We start from the raw sequence: 15,483 nt of genomic DNA on the forward strand, positions 1-15,483 counted from the left end.
AATATTGTGAATAGTTTACTTTTTGGATTCCTTGTGAGTTTTTGCTAGTTTTAAGACTTTGTTTCATTCTTTCTTATTAGCTTTTGTTTCTTATTTTCTCTTCTCATTATGAATTCTCACTTTGGCTATGAGTTTAGTTCTAACTATGTTGTAGGAAATGAGGGCTACAATGAAGATGTGTATCAAGGATGGGACAATCAAAGGTGGGAGGAGCCATATGCACATGATCATTCTTCATGGCAACAACCTCCACCAATGCACTATGAACAAGAGCCATTCTATGATGCATACCAATCCAATGGCTATGGTGAATCTCCTTGTGACTTTCAAGAACCACCACCATATGCCTATGAGCCATACCCTCAACATAACCCTCAACCATACTCACAAGCCCCTTTTCACCAAACACCTTCATATGACCCTAATCCATATCCACCATTTCAACAACCATATGAGCCGTACATGAAACCACCATCCCAACCTCAATACTTCCAAGAACCACCTTCTCCATATTATAACCAAGATGAACCACCTCCAATGTGTGCAAATTTTCATCCTCAAGATGAATTCTACCTTCTACCATCCTCCATATATCCATGTCCATCCTTTAAGGAGGCAATGGACCGACTTCAAGCAACCGTCCACCAAAAGTTAGATGCATGGGATTCATACCACATGTCCACGAATGATTGTGGAAAAGCAACCGAAGAGTGGAGTATGAAGGGGATTGTAGAATCTCAACTTGAGAACAATGGATTGGAGTGTGTTGGGCAACAAGTAGAACAAATGGAGAACATAGAACCACCACATCCTTACTATGAGGAACCACCTTCCTACTATGAACCTTTCCCCCAAGACAATGAGCCCTCTCATCCACCCCAACCTCCAATGGATGACATCTTTGGTATTCTTCTTCAAGAGCAAGAGGAGATGAAAAGGGACGTGCAACAATTTACGGTCGCCTTGGACGAGGTGGTAAATCGGTTAGCATCCTAATGCTTGAATACTCAAGGAACTCCCATGGCTACATGTGAAGAATCCAAGGGAGAGCATAGCAAGAAAGAGAGGTTGGATACTCCGGTGAGAAATGAGGGAAGTTTCTTTGTATTGGAACAATTGGAGGAAGCTACAATTATTGAAGAAAAGGAAGAAGTGGTTGAAGAGTTAGGAGATGCAGAACCTCCATCGGAATCTAGAATTGATGAAAACCCCTCCAAAAAGATTGAATTTGATGCTAAGGAGGAATGTGCACAACCTCCAAGGCGTATGAACATTTAGGAAAACATTTATTATTTCTTGTCCAACTAATACATAAATTAGAATAATAAGGCAATACTTAGTTTATCCTACTTCTACCTCCATCACCACAGATCAGAAACCCTCCTCATCACGCCTCCACCAAAGAGGGTCTCTCAGATAAACATACACATACAAATCAAACAAAGAAATCACAGATAGGACACAGATACTGCAAGTAGCAAATAGACACGGTTAATCATTTAGGCAAACCAAGATAATGCACACTCAAGCAAAACATACAACTGTATAAGATGTATGCTTGCCCTACAGCTAATGAGTCTTATATGTCGATTATATAGCCAACTTGACAAGTCCCAGCAGCTAACCATTGCACAGTCCCTCTATGCACGTATCCCCAAGCTCAAAAATAATATCCATAGAGTCAAACTCCAAGGTTAAATATAATATTCAATAGAGTCAAACTCCAAGCTCAATAATATTCCATGGAGTCAAACTCCAAGCTCAATGATATTCCATGGAGTCAAATCCCAAGCTCAATAACATAATATTTCATATATTTACGCATGCCCATGGGGTAACCCGGGGAGTTAAAGTGTCCGGTCATATCTTGCGATAGAGGGTCAACAGAGTATCGAATCTCAACCTAGAGCAAGTGATGGCAAGCCACTATGTCTACCCATGAAAACTCGTGTCTCAGATAATTCAAATAAATAAGCCATATGAATATTTCAATCATAATTCATCAATATCCACATCATTCTCAATCATGTCTCATTAATCACAAATCTTGTCATCGATAACATAACCATTATCATCAATTACAGTCATCACTCCACATCACTATAATTAATCAGAATCATCACCATACCTCAATCATACTTAATCATTATCATCTCCCAACCTCGAAATCATTATCAGACCTTAACCAAAACCAGTTGTCACTAAATAACATCTCAATTTCAAGTACAACCTTCAAATAACTCAATAAACTTACCTCCAAATCAACACCACACTTTTCTGACCATACTCTTTAAAATAACTTTCTTCCTTTTAACTCTTATGTTCAATTTCATTAAAAATCTAAAACTCACTTTCCTATTCCCAAACCATTGAATTTATTCTCAATTTACTATTTTAAAGTCTTTGGCTAGTTAATCAAATATCTTCTCATTATTAGAAACCAAATGAGTTTAAAACCACAAGTTAACAAAATTATAAAAATCAGATTTTCTTTAATAATCTTTAAAAGCATTCAAAACATATCTCTTTTATTAAAGTTACTCAAATCAAAATCAATTTTGAATTCACAACTAAAACTTCTTCAAATTCTAAGAAAAAATTTCGGCTGCACCTCCCCTAAAAATTGGAGTTTGCCACACATCACGGGTCCTCTCTTTTCAATCTCAACTCAACAAAACCGACATTTCAAATTAACATTTTTAAATCCATCATTCAGAACCAATAAGAACATATTTTAATGAAATTTTCAAAATTGACATATTCAATCATTTCTGCCAGAAATTCAAAAAAAAATTGGCAAATAAATAATCAATTCAACCACAACTTCAATCACAGCAAAAAAATCATTTCAAACACCGAAATTATGTCATTTGTATTAATCCACTAAACACATCAGGTATTCAACTCCAAAATATTTTAACTTTAAAACAATCCCCTACCTTGATTAGTCAGGTTCGCATAAACTTACCGTGACAATTCCCTTTTTCTTTTAACTCATGGCAGCAGCGATAGCATTAACCCCACAAAAAACAACAACAACTCTGACACCTCTTATAGCGACCGCATTATTACAAATTGCAATTACAGTAGCCGAAATAGCTTCAAGAAACCCAGACAAGGACATATACAAATCAAAACAAGCATGCCAAAGACAGTAAAATATGTAAATGGTCTAGAATTGAAAAAGATATCACATCAGAATCATTAGGAATGGCTCCGGTGTCGGCTCCCAATGGCAGAAGAACTGAAATCAGACCTGGGCATCCATCCTAGTGGTAGTAGCATCCCTCCGAGTGAGTAAAGTGGCGGAGACACCAACAATAATCAGAATAGTGGAACAAAATAGAAGAAAAACAGATTTTCAAGAAAGGAAGAAGCAGAGTTATTGGTGAATTTGTCCTGTTTCGATGATGGTCGTGGCTAGTGGCGGCATGTTCGATGGCGACAGAGCACAATGGTGGCGGAACGTTCTTCCTGCGACGGTGGCTGGGCAGTGATGGAGCTCCCACAAACCTCATGTTCTCTCTCCTATAAACGTTGCCTCTCCTTCAGCTCAAACCGGCAGTGGATTTGAGCTCACCAACGATAGCAAGGGCTCGCGCCAAGGACGACGACAGCGAGGCTCGAGGCGACAGTGGCTACTTCACACAGAACAGCAGCGTGATGGTGGCGTGACGTCATTGACAGAACACAACTCTTCTCCCTTCTGCATTCTATTCGATGGTGCTTTCACTCCCTCTTCACTTTTACGGCATTGACTACCTGACAGCGGCTGCGTGGGGATAGCAGTGGCGGCGAGGCTACAGCGCCTCCTCCTCTTCCTCTACTTTATCAGATCCCTCTCTCTATTTCTCCTTCCCCCTTTTCCCCTTCTTTCTCCCTCTCCGCTCTTCTCTGTTCTTTCGTTCCCTCTTCTGTCTCCCATTTCTTTCTTTTCTTTCATTTTACCGTGTGTGTGTATGATAGGGGAAAGGGTTAGTGGCGGCTAGGCTTAGGTACAAAAGGATTAGGGTTTTATGTTTTATTTTTAAGGTTAGGGTTTGATTTGGGGCAATTTGAAATTAGGGATATTTTGCTAAATTGAGGTTTGGGTAATTTTACAAAAATTTGGGGATATTGTAATTAATTGAAATCTAATTTAATCCCAAAAATTACTTTAAAGATATTATTTAATTATCAATTTGCTAATTAGCTTTTAATCAAATATTCTAATTTAGAATTAGAAATAATATAATTAATTTTCTTTGTTTATAAAAATTAAAGTGTTAAATTCTAAAATCTCAACTAAATCATATAAAATTATTATTCCTTTACAACTGCTAAACTTTATAATTTAAATATAAAAAAATATTCAATAATTATGAAATTAAGTAACATTTCTATTTTAATTATCAGAACCTTATTTAATTATTTTCAATGAAATAATTTATGAAAATAAAATCTCTAGTAAATGAATAAAATTTGGAATCGGTTCATAATAAGATTTTTCAAAAGTTTTAGGTCTTACAGTGCCCAAGACACAGTAGGCGCATGGTACTGGCACAACTAGCTGAACTCTCTGTTCAGGGTGTCACGCGTACGCGTAAAGCAAGTGTACGCGTGACTTCTTTCGTTTTTCTTTTCGTAGAGGAATACCTACAATGACAATTTTAATATCTAAGCAAGCAAAATAGGAAAAATAACTATACTAACCAAACTAACCAAAATAATCAAGTAATCAAGCTAACAACCTTGGAATTCTCATAAGACATTCATAACTCAAGTTCACTAATCAAACTCAAGAAATTCAACCAAAGAAATGAAAACTAAAAAAAAGAATTTATGCACGAGAAAGATCATACCATGGTGGGGTGTCTCCCACTGAGCACTTTTCTTTAACATTCTTAAGTTGGATAGTCATGAAGTTCAATTTTCTTCCTTGGGGGGTCCTTTAAAAGAAAGATCTCCAACTCCTTGTCGCCTTTGGGCTTGACACCATGAGGAAGCTAGGGCTTCAGGGATGACTCAAGTGAATGACAGCATAAGGCTCAACCTTCTCTACCGTATAAGGGCCTTCCTATCTTGACCTCAACTTTCTGGGCATGAATCTCAGCCTTGAGTTGTATAGTAGCACTTGGTCACCAAATCTAAACTCTTTTCTTGTAAAGCCTTGAGTTTTCATATTCTTTGAACCTTAAACACTCCATTTCTTCCAATTGCGTGTTCCTTTCAACTCCGGCCTTTCCCAAATCCAAATTGCATCTTTTACGGTCCAATATATGCCTTGTGCTCAACTTCTACCAGAAGGTGACATGCTTTCCCATAGACTAACAGGAATGGACTCATGCCTATTGGTGTTTTATAGGCCGTCCAGTAAGCCCATAAAGCATCACCGAGTCTAGAACTCCAATCCCTCTTGTAACATCCCGCATTTTTAAAAATCTAATTATAAATAAATTATTTTTTTATCTTATTAAGTTTAAACTTTATAATTTTAGAAATTATTTTGTTAGAAATAATTAAATAGATTCGGAGATAGTTTTATTTCGAATCAATTAATATTTTTAAGTAATCTAATTATAATGGAATATTTTGTATAATTTTAGTAATTGAAAAATAAAAAAAAGAATTGTATAATTTAATTTAAGTAACTATTATCCTGAAAAAAAAAAGAGTTACGATTTATTTTATTAATTTGATATCTTATTTTATAAATTAAGTAATTAATAGTAATTAAATTAGTTTTATTAATATTTGGAGTTTAAGTTGATTAATATTCTTATGTAATTTTTATAATTGGTTATTTCAAATGCTTTGGAAATAAAATTTAGTAATGAAAGTATTATATAATTTAATTTAGGTAATCTCTAATATGAATGAATTATGGTTTATTTTATTAGTTTGAACTTTTAGAGATTAATTTATTAGGAATGATTAAATAAATTTTTATAAATACTTTAAGTTTAAGTAATTTTATTATAATTAGATATTTTGTAAATTGAAATTAAAGTTTCGGTGATAGAAAAATAATAAAACGTTATATCATTTAATTTAACTAATTAGTATTGAGTTTAAACTGTATTTTATAAAAATATGATTAATATGTTTATTTTATAATTTAAATTAAAAATAATTGTTTGAGCTCATTGATATGCTGATAAATAAAATCTTATACATTTTGAAAGTAATTTTTATGAAGTAATTTTTATGGTATTATATTTGAATCTTAAATTGTTATTCTATCTCAAATATTTTGTAAAGGTTGTTATATTACTCATATACATTATACCTTAACCTTAAATTCCTAATTAAAAACCTAATTCTACCCTAAATTCACAAAACACACGCACAAACAGAATGGAAAAGAAAGGAAACAGGGGAGCTCGAGGGGGGAAAATAGAAAGGGAAAAGAAAGGAAGGGGAAAGAGGGAAGATGGGGGAAAATGGAGAACAGGAAGGGAGACAGAGGACGAGGGAGAAGAAGAGAGGGGGAGGAACAACGCTATGGAGCTTGGCGCCGCTGCCGAGCTGCTGTCGCAGAGAAGAAAGGGAGAGGCGAACGTGACCCACGGAGGAGAGGAAGGAGCTGCCGTCGAGCCACGCCCCTTTGCCTTGTTCGTGTATCGCCGTTGCTGTTCGCTGAGGGTGAGACGCGAAGAGAAGATGCTGACCCGCACCATCGTGCCTCGCTATCTTCGTCGAGCCTTCATCATTGTCGCTCCCTATTCCCGTTGCCATCAGGGTTTGCTGCCGCTGCCATTGAGAGTGACGCAGCAGAGGAGGAGTCGTTCCTCTTCCGCCGCCGTCGCCGGAGACGTTGGTTGCTGCTGTTCATATGGGTGAGTTCGTTGTTTCCTAGTTACCGGAGCCACTGTCTATGAATCTTTTGTTGCTTTAGAATGACCTTGTCCCTATCTTTAATGTTCCTGAGTACACTATAGTTGTTGGAATCGTTACAGCTAGAACTTGTCACCGGGGGAGAGAAGCGGCTGCACCATCCTCTTCGTTTTGACATTGAACCTCTATTCCTAACCCTGTAACGCTCTTGCTCTTGTTCTATTTGGTATTTTGTTTCTCTATTATGTTCTTATTTTAATTACGATAGCCAATATCTCTGTTTTAGTATTATGGTGTTATGCTGAAATTGCCGAAATTGCCATTGCTGCGAGCGTAACCAGAATTGATGCTGCTGCCGCCGTCTCGGTTGCGTTGAAATCGCTGCTGCAGTTGCCAATTTAGACTAAGCAGGGATTGTTGCGTTAAACTATGCGATTGCGACATCGAGGTAGGGGGTTTAAAACGATTTCAATTTAAGAATGCCTACAAGGTTTATTGAATAACTGCAAATAGATTTAATAGCTGTGAGTAATTAATTGATTATGTAATTATTGAATTGTGGCTGAAATTGTGATTGGAATGGTTGTGATTGTGATTTGGAACTGTTGATTTGTGATATTGATTGATTATGTGGATTGGGAATTGCTTGATGACTAATTGCTGAGAATTTCTGAATTTTAATGGGTTATGTTGGATTTGTTGCCATTGAATTGTTATTTGGTATATTGTAATGTTAATGAACTTGGTTGGTGGTTGATTTGGAATTATTTTTGAGGGGTTTTGAAGGGTTGGATTTTGAATACTAAATAGATTGCTGAAAAACTGATTTTTGAAATTAAAAGGTGACTTTGGAAGTGAATCAGTTATTAAACGATAATCGAAATGATATAAGAGCAAAGGCTGAGTAAAGTATAATAAAAGTTGTTGTTGGGACTCAATTTTGAGAAGTTTGAATTAATTATAGAACTAGTTATGATTTTTCGAAGTTAAAATGTAAAACTTAATTTTCTGCATTATTTTTAAAGGAAGCCAGAAACTTTGAAAAACTATAACTATGTCTGTGATTATCGGAATTGCGTGGGACCAAGTCCGGATTGAGCTTGGGGATATAGGGAACTGGACTGCTGAATTTGAGACTTTTTCACTAAGTTTATGATTTATGGTGAATTTTTGAATCATGGATGTAAAAACTGGTTTTTCTGCAGAACGTTTAACGCAGCAGCAACTTGATTCCTCTATTGGAAATTCTGCAGTTTGAATTTTGAAATGGAACTAATTTTAAATAAAACTTTATTCCTATTATTTTAATGACGTAAAATTTCAGAACAATTGGACTTGTAGTTTTAAAGATATGAATTTTTGAAGGATGATGCATTATGCAGAAAAAGCCAGATTCTGTTTCCTTAAATTAGTAAATTTGGGAGTTTATAACTTTTGATCCTGGATAGATATTGAGATGTAACCAATTGGAGGTGAAAATTAAGTATGTTTAGTATATGTGATTTAAATTTCAGGATTTTCTATGTTTTAATAAGTGAGTTATGGGACTTGGAAGAGGTTGTGTTCAATGATTTGTAAAACAGAATTCTGCAGAAAATTACCTAACTTCCAAGCTACGTAACTCCTTCATTAAAAATGGTATGACCCTGGAACCAATTGAGAAAGAAATTTGGATGAGTTATGTTTAACAACATTAATTTTGAAGGTAGTTAGATTTAATTTGGATTTTATATGAAATTTCAAATGTTGTATGGTGCTGTTGTCTTCTGGTTTTAAAATACTGCAGAACAGTCACGGTTTTGCTTATATTCCTGAAGCTATAGTCAGCGAAAAATTATGATTTTTGATTTAATAGAAAGCTTAATCCGAGACGGTCGCATGGATATAAAGTTTGCGCAATTCCAAATTCATTTGATATTTTACAAAACAAAATGGAAATCAGGCTGCCAAGTTGTGTTGGTAATTATTTTGGATATGGAATTTAAGAAATAGATTTTCTATTATCAAATATTTTTGAGAATATATTGCTGTGGCAAATGCTGAAAGAGGCTGATGAACTGTTGAGAAAGAAGGAACCCGTAAGGGTGGATAAGTCCTATTTTTAAAGGAGATTATGTCCAAATTTTTATAAAAAATATAAGGACTTAATCAAAATAAATATTCAAGGCTTATTTAATAATAATAACTTCAATAATTCTTTTAAGAAAAGAATATTTGGTTTATGAGATTGTTGGTAGGGGCGTGGGTCTAGTCCCGCTTGCTCAGTGCGTAAACCATTATGCAAGGATGGTGGTTTTGTCCCGCCTGCAGTGAGGACGGTGGTTTTATCCCGCTCACGTATTGATAAATTGTTCAGCAAGGACGGTGGTGTGATCCCGCTTGTATATTATTTTATGTACCCAGTAAGGATGGTGGTTTAATCCCGCTTACTGTGGAGGCAAGGACGGTGGTTTAATCCTGCTTGCGAGTTCCGGACAAGGATGGTGGTTTAATTCCCGCTTGTCTATGGAACCTACGAATAAGGATGGTGGTCTAATCCCGCTTATCCGAGTCGGGTCTGGCAACATAACCAACGCGTGAGCTCATGGTCAGTAGGACAGGCATGCATCATATGCATCTATGTGACATTGTTTGGGTGTGTATATTGTAATTGGTTTGCCTAAGTGAATAATTCTGTTAACTGCTAATTGCTATACTTGATATAATTGCTCTTGATTGTGTTTGAACCTCATTACTTGTGTTTGTAACTGATTGGCTAGAATGTGGTGAATTGGGTGCTGGTTGAATTGCTTGGACCTGAGGCCGTGATTGGATTGTGTTTGAATTGAGCTGGTTCAGCATAGACTTAATGAACCTATGCTTGGAACAGATTAGTCATTCATACGGTCAAGGAAAACTTTTAAGATTTTTATAAAGGAAAATATGGATTTAGAATTTTGGATAATTAACTGATGCTTTATAAGATTTGGATTTTTGAATGTTATGCGGTTGGTTTTCAAAATAAAAGGTTGACACGGCGAGTAAAGATCACTGCAAATGAAAACAGTTTTTCTTTTAAATACTTTTGAGTGAAATTAACTATTTGCGTTTTATTCTTTACTTTCACGGCATTCTCTACCTCTACTGAGAACATGTGGTTTGGTTCTCACCCCCAAATTTTCCATCCTTTCAGCGACAGGTTTGAAGACGCAATTTGAAGCTGCGAGCGATCAGTAGGCTTTCTTTATGGTTTTAATTGCTTTCATAGAGTTCCCTCACTCTTGTCCTTTGAGATTTTATTTTACATAGAGGGGTAGGTTTAGTATATTGTATTTGAGTTTTATTTGGTCTCTTTTATATAAGAATTATTATCAATAATATTTATATGATTATTATTATTTGTGAATGTTTGAATTATGAATTTAATGAAAAAAAAAAACAACAATTTTCTGGCATTTTCTTAAAACTGAAACGCGAACTCGATACAAAGGCTTGATAATTAAGTAGTTAATATTAGAAAAGGTTACGTAATGTTCTTTCTAGTAGAAATACCCTGACTTAAGCAAGGTATTTTGCTGGACGGGATGTTACACCTCTTATGAAGATTCACTATCTTCTCCAAAATTTCCTTAATCTCTTGGTTAGAAACCTTGGTTTGACCATTGGTTTGGGAATGGTAGGTATTGGCCACCTTGTGAATAATTTCGTACTTCTGTAATAATGTTGCCATTCTTTTGTTACAAAAATGTGAACCTTGATCGCTCACGATTACTCGTGGCGATCCAAAACGGAAAATAAGGTGATTTCTCACAAAAGAGACAACAATGTTAGTATCATCAGTGCAAGTTGGAATTACTTCCACCCATTTAGAAACATAATCCATGAATAACAAAATATACAGAAAACCATTTTGAATTTGGGAATGGACCCATGAAATAAATGCCCCAAACATAAAAAATCTCACAAAACAACATAGGTTGCTGAGGCATTTCATCCTTCTTGGATATATTACCAAATCTTTGGCATTGATGGCAAGAGTTGCAAAAGAGTTTTGCATCTTTAAACAGGGTTGGCCACCAACTTTCACAGTCTAATACCTTTCTTGCTGTTCTTTGAGGGCGACCACTTTCAGAATAGTGGCACTCCTCTAATATAGACTGGAATTCGGATTGAGCCACACATCTCCTAAGCACTTTCTTTTCCTACATCTCCACAAGTAAGGGTCATCTCATATATAATATTTGGACTCGCATTTTAGCTTGTCCCTTTGGTGCTTAGAAAAATGTGGAGGGAAGGTATGGCCTACTAAGTAATTGGTAATTGATGCAAACGATAGAGTAACTTGAGAAATTGCTTGCAAGGTGTCTAAAGGAAAAGCATCATTCAGATGGGTGGAATCAAACTCCAAGTGTTCAAGGCAGCTCAAGTGGTCCACCACTAAATTTTGTGACCCACTCCTATTCTTGATTTCTAAATCAAACTCTTGCAAGAGTAATATCCATCGGATCAATCTAGGTTTAGATTCTTTCTTTGCCAAAAGATATTTCAAAGCCGCATGATCCGAATATACTACCACCTTAGAACCAAGTAAGTATGCCCTAAATTTATCTAAAGCAAAAACAATGGCTAATAACTCTTTTTCGGTGGTAGTATAATTTGATTGTGCACTATCCAGAGTCTTAGAAGCATAGGCTATAACATAAAGATCCTTACCATCACATTGTGCAAGCGTGGCCCCCAATGCATGGTTAGATGCATCACACATGATCTCGAATGGGCTACTCCAATTTGGCCCTCGCACTATGCAAGCTTTAGTCAAGGCATCCTTCAATGTGTCAAATACTTCCTTGCAAGCATCATTGAAATCAAACTCTATGTCTTTTTGAAGCAAGAAAGAAAGAGGTAAAGCAACTTTACTAAAGCTATTGATAAAACACTGATAAAAACCTGCATGACCAAGAAACACACGGACTTTCCTCGTAGAAGAGGGGTAAGATAACCCAAAAATAACCTCAACTTTAGCAGGATCAACAGATATACCATTGCTAGAAATAATGTGGCCTAGGACAATACCTTGTTTCACCATAAAATGGCATTTTTCAAAATTGAGTACAAGATTTGAACCAGCACATCTTTCTAACACTTTAGCAAAATTATCCAAGCAAAGATCAAATGAGTCTCTATACACATTAAAGTCATCCATGAAAATCTCCATACAATGCTCAAGAAAATTAGAAAAGATGCTAGTCATGCACCTTTGGAATGTCATAGGTGCATTACATAAGCCAAATGGCATCCTCTTGTATGCATACTTTCTAAAGGGACATGTAAAAGTAGTCTTTTTCTGATCTTCAGGAGCTATATGAATTTGAAAATAACCAGTGTAATCATCTAGGAAATAGTAGTGTGATTTACCTGACAACCAGTAAAGCATTTGATCATGAATGGGAGTGGATAGTGATCCTTCTGGGATGCTACATTCAATCGATGGTAATCAATGCAAACTCTCCATAAAGTTCGCACTCTAGTTTCCATGACTCTCCACTCTCGGTCTTGACCATGGTAACACTCAATTTTTGGGCACAACTTGCACGGGGCTAACCTATTCGCTATCCGAAATCAGATAGATGATATCGGCCTCCAAAGGCCGAGTGACCTCCTTTTTTATAACCTCTTTTGGGGTTGAAGGACGGGTTTGGCTCCGTCTTCTAGGAAGATATGGTGCTCACAAGTGTGCGGGCTTATACCCACAATGTTCGCTAAACTCCACCCTATAGCCTTCTTATTCTTTCTCAACACTTTAAGCATTTTTTCCTCTTGTTGGGAGGTGAGCTCCTTTGCAATTATCACCAGGAGCTTTTGATTGTCATCAAGAAAGGCATACTTAAGATGGGGAGGTAGAGGTTTCAACACCTCACTTAACTCATGACTTGGCACATTATTATCCAGCAACATTGGAGGTGGCAAAGTGTCTTCATCATAATCATTAGCAAAGTGTTTTCATCTCATCAAAGGCCCCATTGTGAACCTTGGCCATAACTTCATCAATAATGTCACACTAAAAAATAGAATGATCCTCTAGAAGATGCTTCATAGCTTCATCTAAGTTAAAGCTCACGACTCTTCCGTCAATCTCAAATGAATAGGTACCCGAGAAGGCATCAAGTTTAAATCGAGAGGTCTTCAAGAATGGCCTTCCTAACAAGATAGATGAATGTATTCTGGAGTCATTTGGAGGCATCTTAAGGATATAAAAATTAACCAGAAAGTCAATCTTTTGATGCTCACCAAAACATCCTCAGCAATACCAACAACATAAATTTTGCTCTTATCCGCTAATATAAAACGTGCCGTCGACTTTTTCAATGGCGGAAGGTTTAATTCATCATAAACAGAAAGAGGCATAATACTTATGCATGCACCAAGGTCACACATACAATTAACAAATTGAACACCACCTATAGTGCAAGAGACTAAATAAGGTCCAGGATCCCCACATTTTTCAAGAATATCACCCATCAAACCCGAAATAGAACTTGCCCAAGGAATGGTATTCAAATATTGATCATTTCCTTGTTAATGCATAAATCCTTTAAAAGTTTAGCATATTTAGAAACTTGGCAAGTTGAATCAAAAAGCGGAATTGTTACCTTAACCTTCTTGAAGATGTCCACCATCTTAGGATCCAACTCCAATCGTTTATTTGCCTTCTTTGCCAAGGTTGGAAATAGAATTGGGATAGGCTCTTCTAAAACATCTTCATCTTTGGAACCTCTAGCTCTAGCTTGATCTCTCTTCCTCAACAACCTCTTGTGTTTCTTCTTCTTTAACATCCTCTAGTTCAAGCATATTTTCTTTATGAGTAGCCTCTTTCACACTTGAATCTATCAGAATCCTCTCTTTTAATGTACTGCTGGACCTTAAAGTGATAGCATTGAGGCTACCTTTGGGGTTGGGTAGTAGTTGAGAGGGAATCACATTTGAGCTTGAAGGTTGGGAGGGGCTTTGGTTATGGTTGGAAAGTAGAGACATATGGAAAATAGCTTCGGTCAAGGTAGCCATATAAGTGTCTTGTTTCTTTTGATATTCCTGTTCCTCTTGGAGAAGGCGAAGGATGTCATCTAATTGGGGTTGGTTTGAAGAAGAAGAAGGGTAAGTAATGTAAACTCCAAATAATTGGCGAATAAATTAATTATTAATCAAGAAAATTAGAAAATTGAATTTTATAGTTTAATGAGATAGGGCTAATTAAAATAAGAATTTTGACACTAATTTTAAAGAATTTGGCCCAAGATTGGACTGAATGGGCTCGAACTGGGCCCAAAGCACAAGTATTTAAGCCACACATTAGTCTTTTCTTCCCCAAAATGATGAGAATCATGCTGAAGGGGCTGAAGAGGTGAAGAACACACCAAAACCCTCACCTTTCAAATTTCAATTCTTTAGAACTTTCAATCCGGAGATTCGATCGTTGCACCGTTTATGGCCACGCGACCACCGCGTCGAGCTCTACGAATCTATCATAACAATTTCATAAGTAAGTCTCATTGCCACCTCAGATGCTCTGCCCCTAAATTTTCAAAAGTTTATGAGAGTGTATATTAAGATTTTGTTGGTTTGGTGTTTTAAATTTGAATTAAACTTACAGGAATTATTGGGTCTAGCTCGCTTGAGTTGTGGGTCAGGTAAGCACTGTCACCCTTGGTATATATAGGTTGAATTAATGAGCTTTATGTTGATTTTGGTGGTAATTATGATAATAGATTGAAATTGATTGTTGGATAGAGCTAGTTTGAGAAATTGGAAGCTAGAGGGCTAACCTTGGAGGATGGGTTTTGCATGGTGAGGAGCTGGGATTTTGAAGCTTCAGGTGTGATATATAATTAAAGTGTTTCGGGTTTATCGGGGAATCAGCCAAGGTATGATTTTTGTTTCTCATAACTAAAATATAATGTGTCATAAAAACTTAGGTTAGTTTACCATAGGATAAGAATTGAATTATTGATATCGTTGATGATTGTGAGTTTGAGGTTGTTGTTGGTGCTATATTGAACTTGGATTGTTGGATATGAAAATGATGATGATGTATATAGAAAATGTTTTGTTGAATTTGAATTGTTGCATTGAAAACTTGATGGAGATGGTAAATTGGTGTATTGAGAAATGATGTGGTATAGTTGGGATTGGTTTTCAGCAATTATGATAAGTTTTAAAAATGGTTGAAAATAAATTTTAGTGAAAATTGAGGTTTAGCAATCTTTGGGAATTTTTGTGAAAAGTTGAATTTTGACCAAACTTTGGTGAGCCATAACTCGACTTCTGGACCCCCAAACTGTTTCAAACTTATCTCATATAAAAACTGGGTCGATGAAGTTTACACCGTTTGAAGAACGGGTGAAAAATGTTTAAAAATGAAAAATTTATGCGTGTCCGATGTTCGGTATGCAAAACTAAAATTCTGCAACACTTAGCCAATTCGCCACCTAGTTTAATTCGTGTACGCGACCACCTGCACACGATGCGGCCATTCCCTTTCGGTTTGGTGTCTTGCGTACGCAAGCAGGTGCATGCGTACGCGAGCAATGGGTTTTTGAGGGTTTCGTACGCGAACACTCGCACACGATGCATCCATTCCTTTTGGGTTTGGTGTCTCGAGTATGCGAGCGAGTGCATGCGTATGCGAGCAGG

General features: G+C 36.4%; 1 protein-coding gene across 6 annotated transcripts; it reads left to right on the forward strand.

Moving 5' to 3' along the window:
• The first annotated feature begins 6,277 nt into the window (after positions 1–6,277).
• Positions 6,278–10,250, forward strand: LOC112785265 (uncharacterized). 6 transcript variants are annotated; one of them, XR_003194205.3, is made up of 4 exons: positions 6,278–6,818; positions 6,939–7,015; positions 7,103–7,264; positions 9,989–10,250. XR_003194205.3 is itself a non-coding variant. In XM_025828724.3 (4 exons), exons 1-3 carry the CDS (start codon positions 6,423–6,425, stop codon positions 7,216–7,218), a joined length of 552 nt encoding a protein of 183 aa, XP_025684509.1. In that variant the 5' UTR covers positions 6,278–6,422; the 3' UTR covers positions 7,219–7,264; positions 9,989–10,250. The 6 variants fall into 6 exon arrangements, 2 of the variants coding, with proteins under 2 accessions (XP_025684509.1, XP_025684510.1); XM_025828724.3 differs by having other exon boundaries at positions 6,921–7,015; positions 7,158–7,264; XR_003194204.3 differs by having other exon boundaries at positions 6,286–6,818; positions 6,921–7,015.
• The last annotated feature ends 5,233 nt before the right edge of the window (positions 10,251–15,483 follow it).

The sequence above is a fragment of the Arachis hypogaea genome, chromosome 20 (assembly GCF_003086295.3).
Source record: "Arachis hypogaea cultivar Tifrunner chromosome 20, arahy.Tifrunner.gnm2.J5K5, whole genome shotgun sequence".
Taxonomy (NCBI): domain Eukaryota; kingdom Viridiplantae; phylum Streptophyta; class Magnoliopsida; order Fabales; family Fabaceae; genus Arachis; species Arachis hypogaea.

What these genes read in the sequence shown, in the direction of transcription:
- LOC112785265 (XM_025828724.3), top strand. Translation starts at nt 6,423, where the DNA reads ATGGAGAACAGGAAGGGAGACAGAGGACGAGGGAGAAGAAGAGAGGGG. An exon ending in GGTTGCTGCTGTTCATATGG is followed by an intron (nt 6,819 to 6,920) that starts GTGAGTTCGTTG and finishes AGTACACTATAG; the next exon opens with TTGTTGGAATCGTTACAGCT. An exon ending in GAACCTCTATTCCTAACCCT is followed by an intron (nt 7,016 to 7,157) that starts GTAACGCTCTTG and finishes GAGCGTAACCAG; the next exon opens with AATTGATGCTGCTGCCGCCG.